Source organism: Crassostrea angulata, unplaced genomic scaffold (assembly GCF_025612915.1).
Source record: "Crassostrea angulata isolate pt1a10 unplaced genomic scaffold, ASM2561291v2 HiC_scaffold_168, whole genome shotgun sequence".
In the NCBI taxonomy this organism is placed as follows: Eukaryota; Metazoa; Mollusca; class Bivalvia; order Ostreida; family Ostreidae; genus Magallana; species Magallana angulata.
In genome coordinates, this window is record NW_026441721.1 from 206,835 (window position 1) to 228,624 (window position 21,790).

Consider the following 21,790-nt stretch of genomic DNA (forward strand, 5'->3'; position numbering starts at 1 on the left):
CAATGAACCGCAACCAGCTCAAAGGTTTGATTTTATTTATTTATTTTGATTTTGATTTTCCCTCACTTTTTCTATTTGTTTTTTGTCTACCCCCTATTTTATTTGTTTGTGATTTCTAGTTCATACTTTCTAAATTTGACATAACACAGTCTCATTTCTGGTACGATCTACCACTTTTCATATTCTATGAGAAATATTAAGTCGTACCTGATATCATTTATTTTGGATAACCTTTTTGACAATTTCTATTGTTCGTGTCGTTAGCCATTTTTAGTGCTTTTTATATTCAGTTTACTGGCTTAGTATCTATATATTAGATCCGACACTTTAAAGATGCCTAGTGTTGTTGATTCTATTCAGTGCTTTATATATATATATATATATATATATATATATATATATATATATATATATATATATATATATATATATATATATATATATATATATATATATATATATATATATATATAGAAAAATGTTTTCAGTAGACGATAACACAATAATCCATTTCTTTCAAATTTAATCCAGAGCGCTTTCGCCTGATCGGCTCTTCAGTGGATTTCAAATTATAACAGAAATAACAAACGTTGACGTCGTTATTATGACGTCATAAAGTAGACAACGTCACGAACAGTGTAAACAATATTTGGAGATGGCGGCAAATATTTTTTACAAATACATGTAAACGTAATAAAATATGTACAAATGATATTGTTTTAAAATAAGAGGTTATTGAAATGAAAGCTAAATAAAGTCAATGCAGAATAAATAATGCAATTATCGATTAAGTTTAGGTTTAAATTTTTTTATGAAATATTGTTCTTTTGCAAGTCGCAGCTGATCAGCTGCGACTTGCAAAAGAACAATATTTCATAAAAAAATTTAAACCTAAACTTAATCGATAATTGCATTATTTATTCTGCATTGACTTTATTTAGCTTTCATTTCAATAACCTCTTATTTTAAAACAATATCATTTGTACATATTTTATTACGTTTACATGTATTTGTAAAAAATATTTGCCGCCATCTCCAAATATTGTTTACACTGTTCGTGACGTTGTCTACTTTATGACGTCATAATAACGACGTCAACGTTTGTTATTTCTGTTATAATTTGAAATCCACTGAAGAGCCGATCAGGCGAAAGCGCTCTGGATTAAATTTGAAAGAAATGGATTATTGTGTTATCGTCTACTGAAAACATTTTTCTATATCGTTACCTATACCAAGGACTTATTCGTTTATATATATATATATATATATATATATATATATATATATATATATATATATATATATATATATATATATATATATATATATATATATATATATAGCATAGCCCTCTAACTCCGTCACTACCCTAACTCCGTCACTTTCGGGAAACTCCTCGCCGTTTGAAACCAAGTGCGATTATGACGCCATTTTTTGCATGTTAAAGATATTCAATCAAATGTCAACAATGTACAACGGTTGAATTTAAGAATGTGTTCAAACGTTACAAAATTACACCATGTTTATTTTATGCAACAATAATTGCATGAAATCAGCTAACTCTTTTTCACGGAGGCTCTAAAATAACGATATTTCTGATATGCGGGCCCATTCGATAATTTACGGTGGTCAGTCATTTAAGGAGAGGTCAAGATGAAGCACTTTACATGTAATTTTATTTTATTAAGATTATTAATACATTTATTTCAGTCCGCAATAGCGTTTATGCACTACACTTGATGATAACGTGAAATCGCTAATATGCTGTAATTTTTGCCTTATACAGGGTTATAGATATATACGATCTGTCGGTATTTAGAATATGCTACATTTATTAAAAATGTAATAAATAAAAAACATAATCATTAAAATATTCATTATTGATATGATATATTTAAAATATGTAAGGACAGTAATCAGACGGCATTCATTTATTATGAAAAGGCCATTGTGATTGTTATTTCAAGGACCCATTTTTTATTCTGACGATCATTTCATTTCGATGAAATTAAATACCATTTAAATTGTATACACCAATTTTACTAATTATAACTTGGCCTAGATACAAGTTGAGTTAAACTAAATTGTCAATGTGTCTCCATTCCCTGGCGTATCATAGATCATGTGGGTGACGGAGTTAGGTTCATAATTTTTGGTAACGTGTGGAAAACGTCGTATTCAGAGGGCTTATTTGAATAATAATAAAAATATTTTTGTTTATAATTTTATAAATTATAATGTTTTCGATTATATTCAGTGATTGCAAATGATAAAAACCGAAAAAAATAATTTACAGAGACACGCGGAATGTTTTCTGCTTATGGTGACGGAGTTTGGGTACTTGGGAATATATATATATATCACACATGGATCAAACACTACATCTGAATAAGAAAAAATACTTTATTTTCTCTAGTACTAGAATGTCAGGGTGTCTCCAAAGGGGCATAACCTACATACAGTTTGATGCGCACTAACACAAAGAGCAAGAATAAATTATATGGTTTAGGGATGAGAATCTCAAAAGTTATCAAAATATACAGTGTATCATCATTTCCTATTTCATAAGGAGGGGGGGGGGGGGGTTAAAGACAACACCTGGGGGTCATGTACTTAACACCATTTGATGCATCATAATGACATAAGAAGATACTTTGTATTTTCCTGTTTCATGGGGTCAGATCAATCCCATAGAGATATGACCTACATTGTATTTGATGCATTATAATACATTAGGAAAGAAGGACCCCTTCCTTCCTATTATAACTCATATAAAATGATACACCTTTACACTTACTTATACATGTAATACACGAATTTAATTCGAACTTGTTACAGGGTCAATATGGGGTCAACTTAATAGTGTAAATCTGACAAATGAAAAATTAACTTTTGCAATTTAAAGCTGACATGAATTCATAAAAACATTTGGTCGCAATATTAGTTTCGATCGCTCCTCTATGCCACTGGGGTATATATCCCGGTTGAGAAAGTTACGGTCGGTTGCTTTTCTGATAGAGGCATTCAGGTTGCACGGAATCCTAAATGCATAAACTACACATTGCAGTAAAATGTTTGTAATAAGGAATAAAGAAAAATAACAATCAATAAAATACAAAATATAATTATTCTTTGAAAGAATTTCCAAGGTACTAATATCCGTATTTTTTGCACAGATAGTACTGCCTTACTTCACATGCACATCGAACACGTGTGTCGTTGATACAGAGTGCACACCGTCTGCATCTTTTTGAAAACCCCGACGGCACTACATCCAACTTAGTAGCTAAATGAAAGTAAATCAAAGAAAGTAACAACGTAACAGCGACTCTTTTCCATCGGTTCTATAAAAACGCTCCGTTTCCATGCGATCAGTGACATTGCTCGATCACTCACACTATGTGGTTGTGCATGTGCAATGTTATAACATAAACAGGAAAAGGGTCTACAATTATCAAGGATTTTTGAAGTTTGTGTCCCTGGATTTCGGTCTGTCTTCTTTCGTCGTTCATTGCCCGTACCAAACATTCTAACAAATGCTCATGAGGAGCTCATGAGAAGCACATGAGAATCTAGTAAGAAATGTATGCAAATTAAATAGGAATTCATTTTGCTCATGTGCAGATTGTTAGTCACTGTTAGGGAGGAAAATACTAACCAAAATGTACATATGCAAAAATTTGCTCACCTGATTGCTCATGAGCAATATTCTATTCGAATTGCTCACGTAAGCAACAGCCTATACAGATTTTTTGACGGTAGATTTTTTCTTTAAGTTCAATTTTCTCACGTGAGCAAAAGGTTAGGAAATTGAACTTAGTCAGTTTTGTAATGTCCGTTAGAAACAGTTTATCTTAATCCTTCAGCCAGCTAGCCAATAGCGCTTGCTGTGTGTTTATGTGAGACCAACAAATGTTTACATTATAAATGTTAGAATGCATGAGAAAACATAAATCTGTGTGAAAATCTAGTTAGAATAAATGTAGCATCCGAACCCACCACAAGTGTTATCTTTCTACTAAGCAATTTTACAAGTTTTATGCAGTATCAAAGTTAAATCAAATTGGAAAAAAAAATACGTCCTTTTTCCTCACGTAAGCAATTGCAAATCTCTGTTAACACGTACATTTTGACACCCCCCCCCCTCCCCCATTTTTTTCCTGTAATGTCTGGGTTTTTTTTTTTGTTTTTTGTTTTTGAGAGGGGGTGTTATTGGGGGTTTTTTGGTAACGTTATATTCTTTTTTTCTAAATTAAATCATCAATCAAATTGCTATTTAGATGTGAGTTTCAGACAAAACCGCTTGATATTGTGATTGTTCGTAAGCTGTTTGTTTCTACTTTTACTTTTCTTTTAATGTAAAGTTACCTGCTAGTCTGGTTCTCGTTCCCGCCCAAAACGACGTAATAACGCAGTGGCGGGGGAACCAGACTAAGCTACGTACGCGCTCATTGGTCGATCAATTGCCAGCCGCCAATTTTCATATTCGATCCCGCCATGTTGTTTACCAACACAGATGACGGTGAAATGAATTAAAAAATCTGATTCTGTACCGGTTGATAAGGTTCAAAACTACATAGTCAGTGGGGTGTTTAAGTGCGAAAAATCCACGGCTGAACAGAGGACGAATATGAATGAATGAATCGAGTGTCTACACCCCCTGTATGAGCACTTCAAGTAAGTTGAGCATTAAATTGTTAAAATATATACTTTGAATCACTTGAATGGCAATTAAACGTCTTTGTAATTAGAATGAATATGAAACGAAATACTGTGATCTACCTTTAAAACTAGTTTAACAATTTACAACTGACTCTCGGGCAAATACCTGGGTATCGAATGTAAAACACTTGTTATTTATTTTTTTTCTGTGACATTTTACTTGTCACTAATTTTTGAACAAATAATTAGGGTCTTCCGTTTCCAACGGAAGACCCTTTTGTTTTTCTTTGGTTTCTTTTTATTATTATTTTATTTTTTATTTTTTTTCTGACTCCTTCTCGGCTTTATATCTCAAAAAGTTTTCATCCGATTTCAATGAAATTTTCAGAGCTTTTGTAAAGTCACCGTGCCTCAAAGATCTTTAAGTTTCAGCATTTACGTCACTTCCGTTCAAATTTGGCGGCCATTTTTAAATTTAAAAAAAGGGATTTTGTCCGGAAGAAATTTCCGTAAACTTTAAAGATATCGCTTTGAAATTTTTACTGATGATAGATGTATCAATTTTATAATGTACTGGGGGGTTTAAAATTTTGTTCATTAATTTTGCTCAAAACCGGAAGCAGTTCCAATTTTTGGAAATTTTCATTTTTTTTAACAAAATAAGACAATACTACAGTCTTATAGAACTGGCCATGGTGAATTCAAATCTGAAATCCGTTTGAAAATCGGACGATGCATTACAGAGATAACGGGGTTTAAAAATTGATTTTTCCGGAAATTTTGTTTCCACGTCCTCGGCTTAAAAAATAGCGTAATGTTCAAAGTAAAATTAATTCGTACCAAAAATAATTGTTAAGTCGTGCTTGAACACATTCGGATTTTTTTTGTCAAGTCGTTCTTGAAATAAGAAAGGTTTTTGTTAATTCGTATTTAAAATCATTCGGATTTTGTTAAGTCGTACCAGGAATAATTCGATTTTTTCATCTTTTTATTCAAGTTTCTCTTGTTGTTGGTTAAAGAGCTCTGCTTCTTCCAGGAACTTCCGGCTTTTCTTCCGACATTAACGGAAGACCCACTCGTTGCTATGCAACGAGCTTTGCTCTAGTTCTAACTACATTTTTTTTATGATTAACGTTTTTATGTCACAAAGTTAAGGTATCTCACTCCTCATGTTTTGATTTCATTGCGCAGATGATCACTATATTTAAAATGAATATTATTTTATTTATTTAATCATCACAGATAGATTATTATTTCATAATTACACAACATTCATAAAGAAAATCCATTTGAATTCAAGAAACAAACAAGTTTTTTGGGGAACTATTTTTTCGTGCGGAAGGTTTTTTAGACGAAAATGACAGAAACAAGCAATTTTATGAATTTTCAATATACTTTTCTTTTTATTATACTTTAATCATTATTCACATTTTTAACATTTGATAGGTTTGTAACATATTTTATAGGTTCTGTGTGACATGTACAAAATCAAATATTGAGATTGTGATAGCCGTTTAGCATAAAATCATGCATATATATAGAACATGTATGAATTTATTTAAGCCAAATTTTGCGAGAATTTTACCTTTGAAGCCCTATACCTAAAATTTGACATCACTGACCCCCATGTTATATTATGTCAAAATGATACTGAATACATATTTAGGCAAACTGAATTAATCTTATAAAATTCTTGATATTCAAAAAGTTTTTATTTCAAATCCAATTGTAACTACTAAAGAAATTGTCTATTTTAAGTGCAAAAAGGTCACCAAAAAATTTATGCAGCTTTGTACAATTTTTTTTCGTAATCCCTCTATTCAGTGTGACCATTGTGCATAATTAAAAACAATATTTGAAGAAATAAGTTTGCTTAATCAAAAATACTGACAACAAATCCTAATCAGGATGAAATTGCATTTTAGGTGCAAAAAGGTCAAATTAAATGGGCCATAACTCAGAGGGATGGATACTGATCCCCCATTATCTTTGTATTTTTTAAGTTTGTTTTGTCTACAGATTTCAATGATATACTTCTCAAGAAAATCTTGATACAACAACATTGAGGAGTGGGATACCTTAAGAATTCATGTTCTGCTTGTGTAGAATCTGTTACTATTAATAGTTTGAGTAATATATAATAATTGTTTTTCTTAAAAACTGCTTTAAATCGGAAAACTTTAACAATTTCACTGATATCAAATTTATTAATCTTCTCAATATATAAGGCCTGCCCTGAGTTGCACAGACCTGAAGAAAACCATGAAAAGCTCACTGATTTTATGAACAATGCAACACATGAGAGTAAAGACGTAATTTAAGTAATGGATAAGTATACATGCTCAAGTCTGGCTGTGTCAATATGAAAATTATTGTGGTGTCAGCTGTTTATGTGGTTGTTTATGTCTGAAATCTGAGAGCATGCCAGTCATGAGACTGTAAAAAAAAGACATTAGGAATGTTGTAGACGAATGCCTCGATCGATCGTAATGCAGCCAGTGGTCGTGCAGCACTTATGAACTACTTGGTATGGTTTGAAGTTTGCCTACTGTGAACTGTGATTTTTCTTCCAAGTCTGTCGTGTGCTTTGTGCGATCAAACTGCAATACAAGTTTGTCTGCAGCAACAAATCGTCACCAGTCGGTAGAGTACTATCTGTCAAGTTTCATTTGGTCATCATTTTGTGTTTATTTTTTAAATCTTTATATGATGTACAGTATGATTGTGAATGTTTGTTAAGAACGTAGTATTTTTCAACATGCAAGCATTTATGATTATGTACATGTAGGCACACAGAAGCAAATCTATAGCCGGCAACCCCTGCGGAGAGGGGGCATGATTTAATTTTGTTTGTACTAATTATATAGACCATTTTACTTTCTATGACATGAAATGTTAAGATTATTTATTAACTTAAAATTTACCTGCAAACAGATCAACCCTAAATTGCACATAAAGTGCTCCTCATGTGTATTATCATATGGGAAGGGATCTCATGCATCCTTAAGTTATGCACATTATAATTTTTAAATGTATTACCAGAACTTGCATCTGGCCTTCATCTTTAATTAAACTGGTACTTAACAGTGTTATTTAGGGGCAAGCACTTGGTGCGGGTATTAATGTCTAATGAAAGCATATAGTTACAAATGTTTCAAATATGAAACACAGCTTAACATATATACAGGTCCATATTCACTATCAGACGAGATTATTTTCAAATGGGTTACAATATTGAAATTGGGTTTTAAGCTTCCAGATATCATGGTTTGACAGCACATTCATTTTTGCTTTTAAAGGAGCATGTCTGTTTCTGTTCTATTGAAACACAGCCAAGAGAAGGGGGTTGGGTGTTTAGCATTTTTTAAAACAATAGATTGTTTTGATGCTTAAGAGTATCCTGAGGGCATTGTATTTTGTTGACACATTCTTATCAGTAAAGAATTTATTAAAAGCGCAATTAATTGGAGTAATTTTTTCAAATGATTTGAAATTCTTAATAACAGCACTTTTAAAAATGCTTTTAAAATTTTCTTGTGATGGTTAATAATTTTGACAATTTAAAAATGTGTTGTTTTATATTTTTTGAAAGTGCAACTAAATCCTAATATCTCAAGAATTATTTCTTTGTTCTTTAAAATAATTTTTGATCAAATACAATTTCAGTTATTCAATTCATCACGATTTTACAAATGAACATGCATAGAAAAGCATATTAATGCAAAGTAATGCAATAAAATGCAAGCATTACACTAAATTTTGGAAAGAAATGCATTACATTACCAGTATTTGTAATGCTAAATTTGTGGCATTACACAATACTAACATTACTTTGAAAATAGGTAATGCATTGCAAAGCATTACCCTGAGACTTAGCATTAGCCCAAGCCTAGATGGAATCTAAATTTTTAGGGGAACAGGACATTGATCACGTGTGTATTATTGCAATGGTGCTTTGATGTGCTTATTCTATTTTAGTGTATAAATTAATTTGAATGTATGATACTATAATGCCATTTATTCATCATGACGTCATACAGGATTTGATAGATTTTCCCCCCGTTTTAACGACTCTAATAAAGTAATTTTGAAATTTTTCCCTTCTCATAATTAATAAATAAAACTTGCAAAAAATTCCATCCAAAAAAATAATTATTGCAGAAAATTTAAATTATTTAAAAAGAATCATTATGCCAGAAAAGATGGATAATTCCTATTAAAATACCTCCCTTGCAAAAAAATAAAGAAGTCATGAAAATAATATATGTTGTAGTGGACATCTTATTGTGAAAAATGTTTTGCGTAAAAAAACGAAAAAATGCAGTGACAAATAATTTTAAAATTCAACATCCTGTTTCCTCTTAAAACCATTTAAATGGTGTTAACATTAACTCAATCTAATTCTAAAAGATGAAATCTAAGTTGCGCTTGTAATTTTGCGTATGAACTCATCTTTCTCGAATCGATTGCATGGAATTTATTTTTGTTGAAAATTCTAAACTCATTAAAATTGTGTTTAATTTACCTCAAACTAATTTCAAAACATGTCATCTAGGTTACACTTGCAATTCTGCGTCCGATGACATATTTTGAAATTGATTGGATGAACTTATTTTTTTTTCTTTGAAATTTCAAACGCATTTAAATCGTGAGAAAATGTCTAAATCTAAAAACAGAAGCAAAGTTGTTGATCGTAACAATAACAATGTTTGAAAAATCATTGCCCCACCTATTTATGACATATTGAGAGATATTCAAGGGACTGAAAGCTTTGCTATCTAAATTCTTATTATTTAAAAAAGAAAAGAAAGGAACATAAGAACAAAATGCCCCCCCCCCCCCCCCGAAAAAAAAACGTACGTTGTTTAGCAATTTTTTTTTCTTTTTTACAGATTTTAGATATCCTCTATTTAATCTGACAAGAAGGGGGTATTTAACATGTTATCGACTTATAACAGTTAATTGTTTCCTTTACTATCTTTTATTTGTTAAAAATTATTTTTGATAATTTCTTATGTTTACCCATTAAAAACTTGATTAAATCATTTGGATCTGCCGTACGAGTTATCAACGAGGGTTTAAATTTCCATTATTAATTCGGACGTAATTAATTAACTTTATCAGGCGTGAAGTTGGCAGTCGATTGATTACTTTAGAACGATCGGCCGTATAAATTCGAGTTCCTAATTTGTACATAGTAGTATAGATAAGAAGATCTAGTATCATTCAATCTGCTCAAACTAGGTTACTCTTTGTTCTTGTTCCCAGTGAGGTTTTATAATATATCATATATGTGTATGTTTCGTTGGAACTGATGCAATAGTAAAAAAATAACCATAAAAGATACTGACCTCCCATGTACTCCAGAAACATAAAGAATTCATCTCCGACGTATATGCTGGCGATGTCGGGAGAGTTTATATCGTTTACAGCCTTGAATCGCATCTCCACATCGTCCACTTCCATGTTGTTCACAGGCAAGGCGTTGTACTCTCTGTAACAAATAAAAGATCAACAACAATAATGTATGCATTTTCCCTTGCTTAAATGAACCACAAGTCTGTAAATGTTGGGAATTATCATATATAATATACTATAATTTCTGAAATACTTTATATCATTATTTAGTTGCATGTTGACTCACTACGTGGACATTACTAAAATCAACTCTTAGAGTTCTTTGTGCAATAATTATTAAACGAGGACCAATAAAAAAATAGTACTTTTGCTATATCTGTTTTAACTTTATGTCGTATAATTATTAAATCTGGTAGACATAATTCAGCAAAAGTCAAATTATTTGAAATAGAAAAAAACATAAATATATTTCTTCTAAGAATTATTTAAAATTTGACACTTTAAAACTGAGGTCACGTCGTACGGTTAAAATTTGTGTCATGTCAATAAAAAAGCACATTATGCCATAGTTATATTTATATAAATTATATAATTTGTTATATTAAGTAGTTTATTCTCACTATATAACTCTATATAGACGAATAGTCAATAAATGTAATATTAGCTCGTCCGAAAAATATTGACCGGTAAATATTTTTTTTTATATTGACCGGCTAGGAATAATACCTTGAGAACATGCCCTCTATTTCAAATAATCGCCTCTAATTTGTTGATTCGTAAACGATGATGTAAATAACTCTTCGCGACTCTAATGCAAGGTGATGTCATAATAGACAGTCAGTCAAAGCAAGTAAACAACGGACGCGCAATGCGATGGTTTGCTATCATAACGGATAAGGATTTGCGAATTACTGTGAAGTGAATTAGGTAGAACATCTGTATGTTAATTCTAACGGTCGGCGGAATATCAACAGTGACCGTTTGATGCTGAGGATATTTTGAAAATGAACTTTGCACAAATTTGAAATCGTGAATTCTTTGTTTAGCTGAGAAAATTACGGCGATCTGTTTTCAATTATGTTCTGAAATTTTGGTTTGTTTCTTCATAAAACAAAACAAATGTTGACTGTGTTTATGGGCAACATTGATTATAACTGTTATATGTCTGACAATGCTGATCAAAGTTTACGCTATTTACAATATTTGAAAGAATACTTTACTTTAGATGATATGTGGGCAAAACTTAATCCCGAAAAGACAGGAATATTTGGTGTGATGCTAAAAACGTCCCTATAAGCCGAATTGATTACATACTTATTAATAACTCTTTCTATTATATTCCAAAGGATCTCAAGGTTGGGAAAAGGTTGGAGAAATCCCGGGTACGCATTCAAATGGGACTAGAATGAGTGATCACAGATTTCTAAAACTCTATTATGATATAGATAAAACAAAAAGAGACCCGGATATTGGAAGTTTAATGTTTCTTATCTCGAAAATGATAACTACAAAAAGAGAAAAAGCGATATCGTTCATAACATAGATCCATCGTTAAGCGCGCTTACTTTGTAGGAATTAATTTAAAAAAATGTAAAACAATTTTCTATTAAATGTGCAAAAACTAAGCAAACATCATTAAATCAGAAAATACAGAGAATAGAACAGGAAATAGGTGAATTAAAACGCTGAAAGTTTTAATTACAAAAAACTAAAAACATAAGAAGCAGAATTAGATTTCTTGTACGATAAAAAAGCTAAAGGGGCTCAAATAAGATTTAAAATCAAATGGATAGAAAAAAATCAGAAAAGGGGTTGAAAATGAACAAAACGAATGCAATATTGGTGGAAATGCTTATGTTTTATCAAAATCTTTATAAAAGTTAAAATATTCCAAGTGAAAATATTAATACACGTCTGTAGGAAATAAGCGAAAATCCTACGCTAAATAACGATGATAAAAACTTATTAGATAATTTCCCTCATACGAAGAATGTAGAGAGGCAGTAAATAACATGAAAGAAGAAAAATCACCTGGTTTAGATGGCGGCTTACCTAGTGGGTGTTATCAATGTTTTTGGGACGTAATCTGTCCTTTTGTCTACAAAACTCTTAAAGAAATAATCAAAGAGGTGAAATGGCATACTCTCAAAGACTTTCTGTGATATCTTTTATTTACAAAAAAGGTGAAAAAGATAGCTTAAAAAAATTACCGACCAATTAGTTTAACAAATACAGACTAAAAAATCATTGCTTTCATTTGTGCAAAAAGATTACAAACTATATTAATTAAACTAATTAGCGAACAACAACATGCATACATTAAAGGATTGTATATCGGAGAAAATGCTCGATTAATTTTAGAGATGTATTTGAATACTGTGAAACAGAAAATCTTGATGGCATATTACTCTTCAAAGACTTCGAAAAAGCATTCGATTCAATGGAATGGAATTTCTTGTTTAAGGTGCTAGAAAATTTAACATTAGCAATAACTTCATAAAATTGGCCAACATACTTTATACCAATCCAATATTTAAGATGAAAAATAACGGTTGGCTGTCAAAAACATGCACAAAGACTCGCGGAATTAGACAGGGTTGTCCGCTTTCTGCCTTGCTATATATTTTTGTTGCTGAAATTCTAGCAATTAGGATAAACAGTAATCAGAACATAAAAGGAATAACAATAAACAACAATTAAATAAAAAATATTCAACATGCAGATGATCTAAGTATAGCCCTAAGAGATGAAATTTTAATGAAACATGCTTTAGAAGTGCTTAATTAATAACGACGCTGGATCTAAAATATACATAAACAAAACAGAATGTATTCTCTTAGGATCTCTACAAAATCTATATGATGAGCTCTATGGTATTAAAACTACAAACATAGCAGTAAGATGTTTTGGAATCTTCATTGGTCACGATAAAGTAGAATGTTATAATAAGAACTAAATTTACTATGATGTTGAACAGCTTTTTGTATCTTGGAAAAGAAGAAAATTAACTTTATTTGATAAATCATGCATAGTAAACACACTTGCTTTGTCTAAACTCACATACTACTCATATACTTACCTGCCTACTGTACATGCATGCACAATTAGCTTAAAAATGGATCGATATGACAGTAAAGTATGGCTCTTGCTAGTGTATATATATATATATATATATATATATATATATATATATATATATATATATATATATATATTTTATATATATATATATATATATATATATATATATATATATATATATATATATATATATATATATATATATATATATATATATATATATATATAATCTCTATATTATAAAAAGATTAAAAACAAATCATATGTCAATGAGGCAGGTATCGCAGTCTATAGCCAGTACACTCAATACAGATGTTTGATCCACCACTAAATTTATCGCGGGAAATATGGCGCGAGTGCACTGTGACGTCATCCATGACTTTGTTCGTCTATGTTTACGTTTCTCGACTCAATACGAAGGTATGGAAGCATGAAACAAATCTTTTGAGTCTCGCCAAAGCATATGCGGTACTCAAAACGTGTCTTCAAACTATAAGTCACCGTAAATTACGAGTTAAAAGTCAGCCATTTTTGGCATAACACCACTGTGTTATCAACAATTGTAATGCTCATTCAATAAATGTCAGCCTAAAAACTTAGAAAAATATATCATCAATTAAAATTGTACAACACCCAGTATGGAACAACTGCAATTTTTTGATTAAGGGAAATTCCCTATCTTTTGAAAAAAAATTGGATTACATATGGAATTCTATAACGACTTGTTAAATAATGAAGGTAATTTCAAGTCTCTTACAGACTACAAAAACTGCATGTATAAAGAATAAATCAAACTGGATATGTGAATTTAAGATGATTTCCTCTGTTTTCAAGCCACTATTTAGGAAATAGGATTTTTCAAATTGTAAGTTCACTAATATGCAAAACAATAATTATTTTAGTTTTCATTCAGGTAATGATAGAATATTAGGGCAAATATGTAGTTTTTGGCTATGAGAATTTAGTAGATAAGAAGTTTAAACCTTGTTATCAGACTTTTTTACAAAAGGAGTATGATATTGATTCTGTTGACTGGAATTATATTTACAAATGTAAATTATTAAATATTTCAGATAAACGTCTAGCAGAATTCAATTACAAATTATTGAATAATATTCTTTGTAACAATGTTTATTTGAGTAAATGGAATAAAAAAATCCACTGGCAATGAAACATATGCCAGAAGAATGAAAATACAAAGCATTGATTTTTGAGCGTGATAAGACTGCCGTCATGAGAAAAGGGCCCTTATCTTTTGACGTCACAATGCTCAGAAAACGACGTCAAAGAAGCGGCATTGTAAACGCAGTTTTTCTGTTTGCTCTATCTTTTTTCTGCGTCTGTGTTGTGCTTTTTGAATTTGAAGGTAAACATTTAAAGCATCCCATATTTCAAATGCATTAATGAAATCGAATGCTTTAAATGTTTACCTTCAAATTGATATTAAGTGGAAAAATGTACTTTGGGGGTTTTTTATGAACAATATCGAAAAATCGTATCATTGAATATCCTCATTTCATTTGTAGCATACAGAATTTATAAATATAAGATGTATTGTCGAGTACATTTCTTAGAAGAAACAAATTACAATGTTTTGAACCATGTAAAGGTATCTTCTTAATCTATGCTTCTGTTTTAAAAAATCTCAATTCATACGCAGACTATAGAATTTTCCAAAATTTGGTAAAATCAATTTAGAGAATCTACTTCCATATGTATATTCTATATTTTCTTGATATTATCTTTGTTTGTTTTTTATTTGATTTAAAATTTATATAATGAATACATCTATTTAAAAAAAACACAACCCCCCCCCCCAAAAAAAAAAAAAAAAAACAAAAAATTGATTATATTAGTCCGCTCCACGTCGGGCAATATTTCGTCCCTCGGGGGCTAATATAATCAATGTTACCTTCATCTCCAGTCAATATTTGTATAATATAACTACATGTACTATGTAAAAAAATATTTTAAAGCGTCAAATTAATTATTGTCATGATATTCTATAAACCAAATTATGCCAGGATCTATAGTTTTGTTGAACAGAAATCAGTTAATAAAGGTCGGTCGCGGGTTTATATTTTTGCGCCCTCTGCGAAGAGTATTGTGCATTACGGTCGTAAAAAGCTAATTCAAAGTAAAATGTTCAAAAATACAAGTTACCATGTAACGTTTTTATTTAAAAAAATCATTTTAGCTAAATGAATCGTTAGAATAAGTTTTAAGAATTGAACTCAATGTCTACCCAAGTTATACGAGTATAACCTAGGTTGGGGCAATTTACGCATCCGCGAAACGGATTATAAAAAGCGTTAATTGCTCCAATTCAGGTTATGCGAGTATAACGTGGGTAGATATTGAGTCCATTTCTTATAATTTAATTTTCGGTAATTTGCTGTACAAAAATGATTTTAATCTGTTCAAAATTTATACGTAACGTCAAGCGGATTAGTACGTTTTTGACGTTGGTGCATTGTGAAGTGTCTTGTAACGTGCAAACCAGGAAATACAAATTTAACTAAATTTGTCTATCCAATCAAATGCCGCTTTACAACCAGAATTAAATTATTCAGAAGTATTTTCATCAACTCGCCTCTTCTTCAAATTCGGCGTTATTCACTTCGGAGTCAACGCCTTACGATGACGTCTGTTAAGACTTTGACGTAACAATCGCAAATATTAACGTCGTGCTTTCTTTATTGCAGTGTCAATAAATAAAATTAGTATGAAAAACGTAGACAAGATCTAAGTTTTTGCTAAAATTATAGGTTTCATAGTCCTTTTTTAAAGATTTCAAGTACGTAGGGAGTTAGTTGTCATTAGAAATTCATAATTTTTCTTCTCCAGACTGAAACTTAATTAAATGCATATATGAGACTCTTCGACAAGTTTGTGTATGAGTTATATGCTTCTCAGGTGACTGTTAGGACCTATTGGACTTTTATTCAAATTTACAATAAAAACTCGAAAAGGACTATATATGGTTTGAGCCTTGAATGACCCCCTTAAATGAACATCGTCATTTTACTGTAATTCGTTGTTTTATTTGTACAAATATACATTTGAAGTGTTTTCATAATTTTCATTTTGTTTATAGTGCCAACAATCAAAAAATATGACATCATAAAGTTTACCTTTTCCCGCCATTTTCTCATTTTAGCATAAAACGGCTTGTTTTGAATCAGTTTTTCTTTAAGGAAACATTGAGCGACTGCTTGAACAAACAAAATATTTTCACCAAAGATGTATTTCTCAAATACTTATAAGTGACAAAAAGTTCGTTCTTGTTCAAAGAGTTACTCTATATTTCCCCTTCGAAAAACGATAAGAAAAATGTTAATTTTTGACTGATTTTGATTGAATTATAAAAATAACGTCACTTCGGACGTCATATTCTGCCAGTGAGTCTATATTAATCAAATTAATATGTATAAAACATATTTTATGTCAACTCTTAGCGAATACCGAAACATGGTGGCAAGGCGATGGAGGTATGGTCCTTAGTCAGTTGATTCCCAAGCTTCGAGTACTGTGAAGAATTGATAATGACCCTGATTTATTAATTATACACTGCAGAGCAAATACTCAGAGCTCATTGAGTTAAAGTCATTGCTGGAAAAGCTCCAAGCCACACTGGAACAAATAGCCAAGCTTTTCCCTCGTTAAAATTGGTATGGTCAAACATGCTCCCTAGATTAAATTGGTATGGTCAAACCTGCTCCCTAGATTCAATTTGAGGTATTCAGAAGACATTAGGGTCATGGAGGATTCGAGAAAAAGAGTCAATAGGGAAGCAATATTGTTAGTTACGGCCATGGGTGGGAGTTTTATTAAACACACTCAGATTGACACTAAGGACCCAACATTATTTCATGATGGTGTTCATTTGTCAAAAAAGGCAAACAACGAGCGAGCTCCGGCCGCCGATGACCATTTGTGTTGAGGTACTACAGCCGTCACTAATGGTCTTTGGTCTTCCCATTGTGGCGGTTGCAGTTCCATAAATGTCCGTAATAGACTTGCATCAGACAACAAGCATGTATGGCCCTTGCAAGTGGCGTACTTCGACCGCACCTCAACACAAATGGAAGAGTCGACACATATTCTACGCTAATGACGTCATATTGGACAGTTGATCCTAATTCAAATCCATAATGATGGACATGCACATGTTAAAACTGTTGTCTATTTACTTGTCATTCAAGGTTGCTTATATCATGAATATGGCTTAAATAATGTTAAAATATTCATTATAACGTTAATGCACTTGCGTTTACCCAGTGCATGATAACGTCATATTTACTTAATGACAATTGAATTATTAAATATTTATTCGTTTGATGAGATATCGGGGCTTCTGATTGGTCGAAAAATTTCTTTGATACCTGCATCAATAAAATTTTGCCGGATCTACTTTTTCAACTGTTCTGATCTACATGTAACACTATTTATAGAACGGGAATTTCCAAAATAAACACTGTCATTAAAATGTAATGTTGTGTCTGTTTTATTGTCAGCAAACAAAATACAACTTTTTAAACATAAAAACTTGAAAGTTTACCCTAAAAAATAAACAAAACACATTATTTGATTCACGAAATGGAAAATTTAGCGTCTTCTCACGATTTCGTCTGCTTGAGACCAATCAACATTACTCCAAGGCTGGCTGTTCCTTTTCCAGAATAATTATAACGAACATATAGGCCTATATACTTTCACGGTAACACTGCTGTTCAAAGGTAACAAAGATTTGTAAAGAACTATATATGATAAGAGTTAAATTTGGCCCCCATAATTCGCCATTTTTTAAGTGTTTCGGGTACAATAAAATGTTAACTTGTTTTTTAGAAGAGTTGATATAAAATATATTTTTCATCTATTTATTTGATTTTTTTGCACTTACTGGCAGCATATGACGTCAGAAGTGACGCTTTTTCTATAATTCAATCAAAATCAGCCAAAAATTGACATTTTTTGTATCTATTTACGAATGGGAAATGAAGAGCGCATGCTTGAACAAGAATTTTTTTTGTCACTTATTAGTCTTGGCTAGCTACATCTCTGATTAAAATATTTTGTTTGTTCAAGCATGCGCTCAATGTTTTGGGAAGGAAAAACTGCTTGAAAACATGCAGTTTTATGCTAAAAATGCAAAAATGGCGGGAAAAGGTTGTATTTACAATGTCATATTTCTAAATTGTGGGCACTTTAACCAAAACGAATATTATGTAAACACATCACATACATATCTTGACTAAGAAAACAAAGAATTATAGTAAAATGATGATGTTCATTTTAGGGGGCCATTTTAGGCCAATATCGTATATAGTCCTTTACAAACGTACATGATCCGTCATCAGAATAAGCATCGTACGTAAACCAAAGCTCTTAGTAATGCATAAACTCCTGCGGCGCATTCCAAGCGGCAGAAATACCATTTAAGTTCATCACTGGCTATCTAGGTACCACAACGTTGACAAAAGTTGCTTATGCATACTATTCTTTGTCGACATATCAACTATTTTCGTCCACGATCGCCTCTCCTTGCATGGTTATATATTTATATTCCCAGTTGCATATTCCAGCGATTTCACATGAAAACCAGTTTTAACGAATCTTTCTGCAAATTGAATTACATCACAAGCTATCGCATGTATTTTCCTTTCGTTTTCAATTCAGCCGGTTAAGATTTTAACTCACTATTTGTGTTTAATCCATTAAATGGAATTACTCAGGGAGAAAGAAATGAGAGAAGGTCTTGAGAAGCAGCTCTCAGAAGAACAGAAAAACAAAGGTAGGTATCTTCAAAATAACTCGAAACAATACAAATTATTGTACCATTTAGGGTAACAATTGACAAAATTTAGATAGCTCAGACTATGTATATGTTGTTTTGTATTCATACGCACCGCTTCATTTACATTATTTACATTTTTAATCAATGACACGTCACATTTTATGACTTGAAAATGTTTTATTAAATGATAAGAAATGAAGATAATAATTTCCAAATAAAATATTCTAGGATCACTTGGTTTTCATATTATTTATCAGGTATCTGGGATAAATAGAGTATTCGGAAATGCATATTTCTCTCAGTAATTTTATATTTAATTTTTCAAAAGCACTTCGAATTATGTAAGTATAGATAAAACTTTTCATGTATACATTTATACACGTATTATTTGAATCCTAATTAAAATCTAGAAAAAGTATCTTCGTTTTGTTTTACAAATTTAGTTTAACTAAAATCATGCATTGATTAAAGTATTCACTGAAATAATAAAAAAAACCGTGTTTAAATCTTGGTTGTATCATATTTGTTTTATTTTTGCATTTGTTTATTTACACTTTAAAGTTGTTGGCTGTTTTATTACTAAAATTGTGTTATGCTCCTGTCTCTCATGCGTATGAAGCTTTGCAATTAGCTATTATGTTTACTGTTTTATATTATTGTGTTTATAATTGACATTAATTGGATAAAATTGTTTATCAAACTTAAGACGACAAACCAAACTTAGACATTAAAATATGGACGCAAAAGCTTCACAAATTGTACAATTTCAACATAATTAATTTTCAATATAAAAATAAATAGCGAGAAAAATTCTACGCATTTATAAAAATGCGACAAATTTATAACGCAAAATAATATTGTGATTTAATCAACGTCAACAAAGCTTCAACCGAGCGGTTAAATGATCCATCGACTTGTATTTTTTTCTTTGCACAAATCAACATAATTTTGACAATATATTACATTTTATAGGAAGATGACACTAATTTTAATTGCCATTTAGAGGTTTAACACAAGATAAAGGGGCGGTTAAACGTTTCCGTAAATTACCTATTCTTTCTGATTAAACATAGAAAACATCAATCTGATTTTTTTTTCATTGCGTTAAATTCCAAGTTGAGTAAATGGACGTTATTTTGCCGATTTTTTGGAGACTGGACCGCCAAATTCTTGTCTATGTCACTTCACCCTCGACATGCTTTAACATATCTGTAGCCACATTGGTGTACCTATTGCACTCGACAAAACCACTGAGCCAAACACAACCATAATTGTCCTAGGCATAGAGGTCGACACTGTTAGCATATTCATGCGACTTCCCCAAGATAAGCTACATACTTTAAGGCAAACTATCCAGTCAGCCCCTGAATAGCAAAACAGTCAATCTCAAGTCTCTACAGTCATTAGTTGGGTACCTAATTTTGCTTGCAAATCAGTGGGACCGAGCAGAGCTTTGAAACATAATATTTATGACCTTGACTGGAATTCTACAGCATTGGAGGTTTGAATGAATGTGAAAATGACTTAAAAAAAACAACGTGATATTTTGTGGTATTATTGAACCTTTCTGTTAATGCCAGGAAGTTAACGTTTTCTGTTTAGGTGTTTCAAATTGAACAACGCTCTTAAATAGGCACAGTCGCACAGATATATAAACCCTTCGATTTCGCTACATCCGATTGCACACCTGAAACTAAACTCGTGGTCAGTGCGTTGTATTCCTATCGCGGTCTTAGAATCTGTGCATTATTTGTGTTTTATGTGATATTCTGTTCGTAAATAATGCATTGATCCGTTTATTTGATGTTTACATTCTCCTGAATTGAAAAAAAAGCGTACCATTGGATAGTTATATCGCGACCGAATAACACGGCGAGGCAAGATGTATGTCCACAAGGTGAAACCTCTACAGCGAAATAAATGTTCTTTGAACTGGGCATTCAGTTGGATTTTTATTCGTTTTTTACTATTCACTATTCGAATAGCGAATACATTCTGTGGTTGGTATGCTGTTAAAATTACCATAAACGTGCTTAATAAGTCTCAAATCAAAATCCACAAAACTTCTCTTTTTAATCGAAAGAAAAGGTGACAGTTAAAATTATTACTTACTGATATGACCTGAACTTTGACATAATTAGCTAGCCTGGTGAAAAGGTAAGAAAATCTTCATATTCTCTTGCCATGGGATTTTTTCAATGGCTGGCTAGCATCCTGTATCCCATACTTGGGCTTTCATATTTTAACTGGTGGGGTCCCCGGGAAAGTCCAGTCGACCCTCCAAAGGAATTTGGTTTACACGGACATTAACAGACTTAGCAAGCCTGGTGAAATAGGAAATAGGTATTCAATGTAAAATCGCATTTTGTACCTTATAAATGAATGGTGCAATACTCTTAATCATGATATCATTTTGCAGGTGTTATAAAATATAAATACTCCACCAAAGGAATTTTCAAATTTTTGAGTATAGTCTATGGGCAATATATGTTTTATTAAGTTATTGAAATAAGGTACTTAATATTCGAAAAACACTCTTTGTTAATATATGCATACAATTTCTCTTTATTTACACATGAAATAAAATGAATGATTTACCGTATTTTGACGAAATTAAAATGTTCTGTTTTTCATCAAGGGGGGATAACTCATTAAAACATTTTAAGGTGCAAATGACCGGCTTCTTATATGTTGTCAGTCAGGTGAATTTAGTTTATTTCACTTTCATTGTTATATAACAATACATGTTTAACTAGTTTAGAATGATTCAAAATTATTCAATATCCCTTTATTTTACATTGAATACCTTAACAGGCTTAGCTATCCTGGTGAAAATAGGAAAATTCCATATACTGTGAAATCATCAGATTTCGTGGTGGCTCATTTTTCGTG

General features: G+C 31.4%; 1 protein-coding gene across 1 annotated transcript in view; it reads right to left on the reverse strand.

Annotated features, from left to right (window-relative positions):
• LOC128169664 (uncharacterized) overlaps positions 1 to 21,790 on the reverse strand; it is a 173,927-nt gene that overhangs the window by 100,981 nt on the left and 51,156 nt on the right. Inside the window, exon 6 of the mRNA XM_052835767.1 lies at positions 10,014 to 10,156. Within this exon, the coding sequence (XP_052691727.1) occupies positions 10,014 to 10,156 (143 nt within the window). The remainder of the gene's footprint in view (positions 1 to 10,013; positions 10,157 to 21,790) is intronic.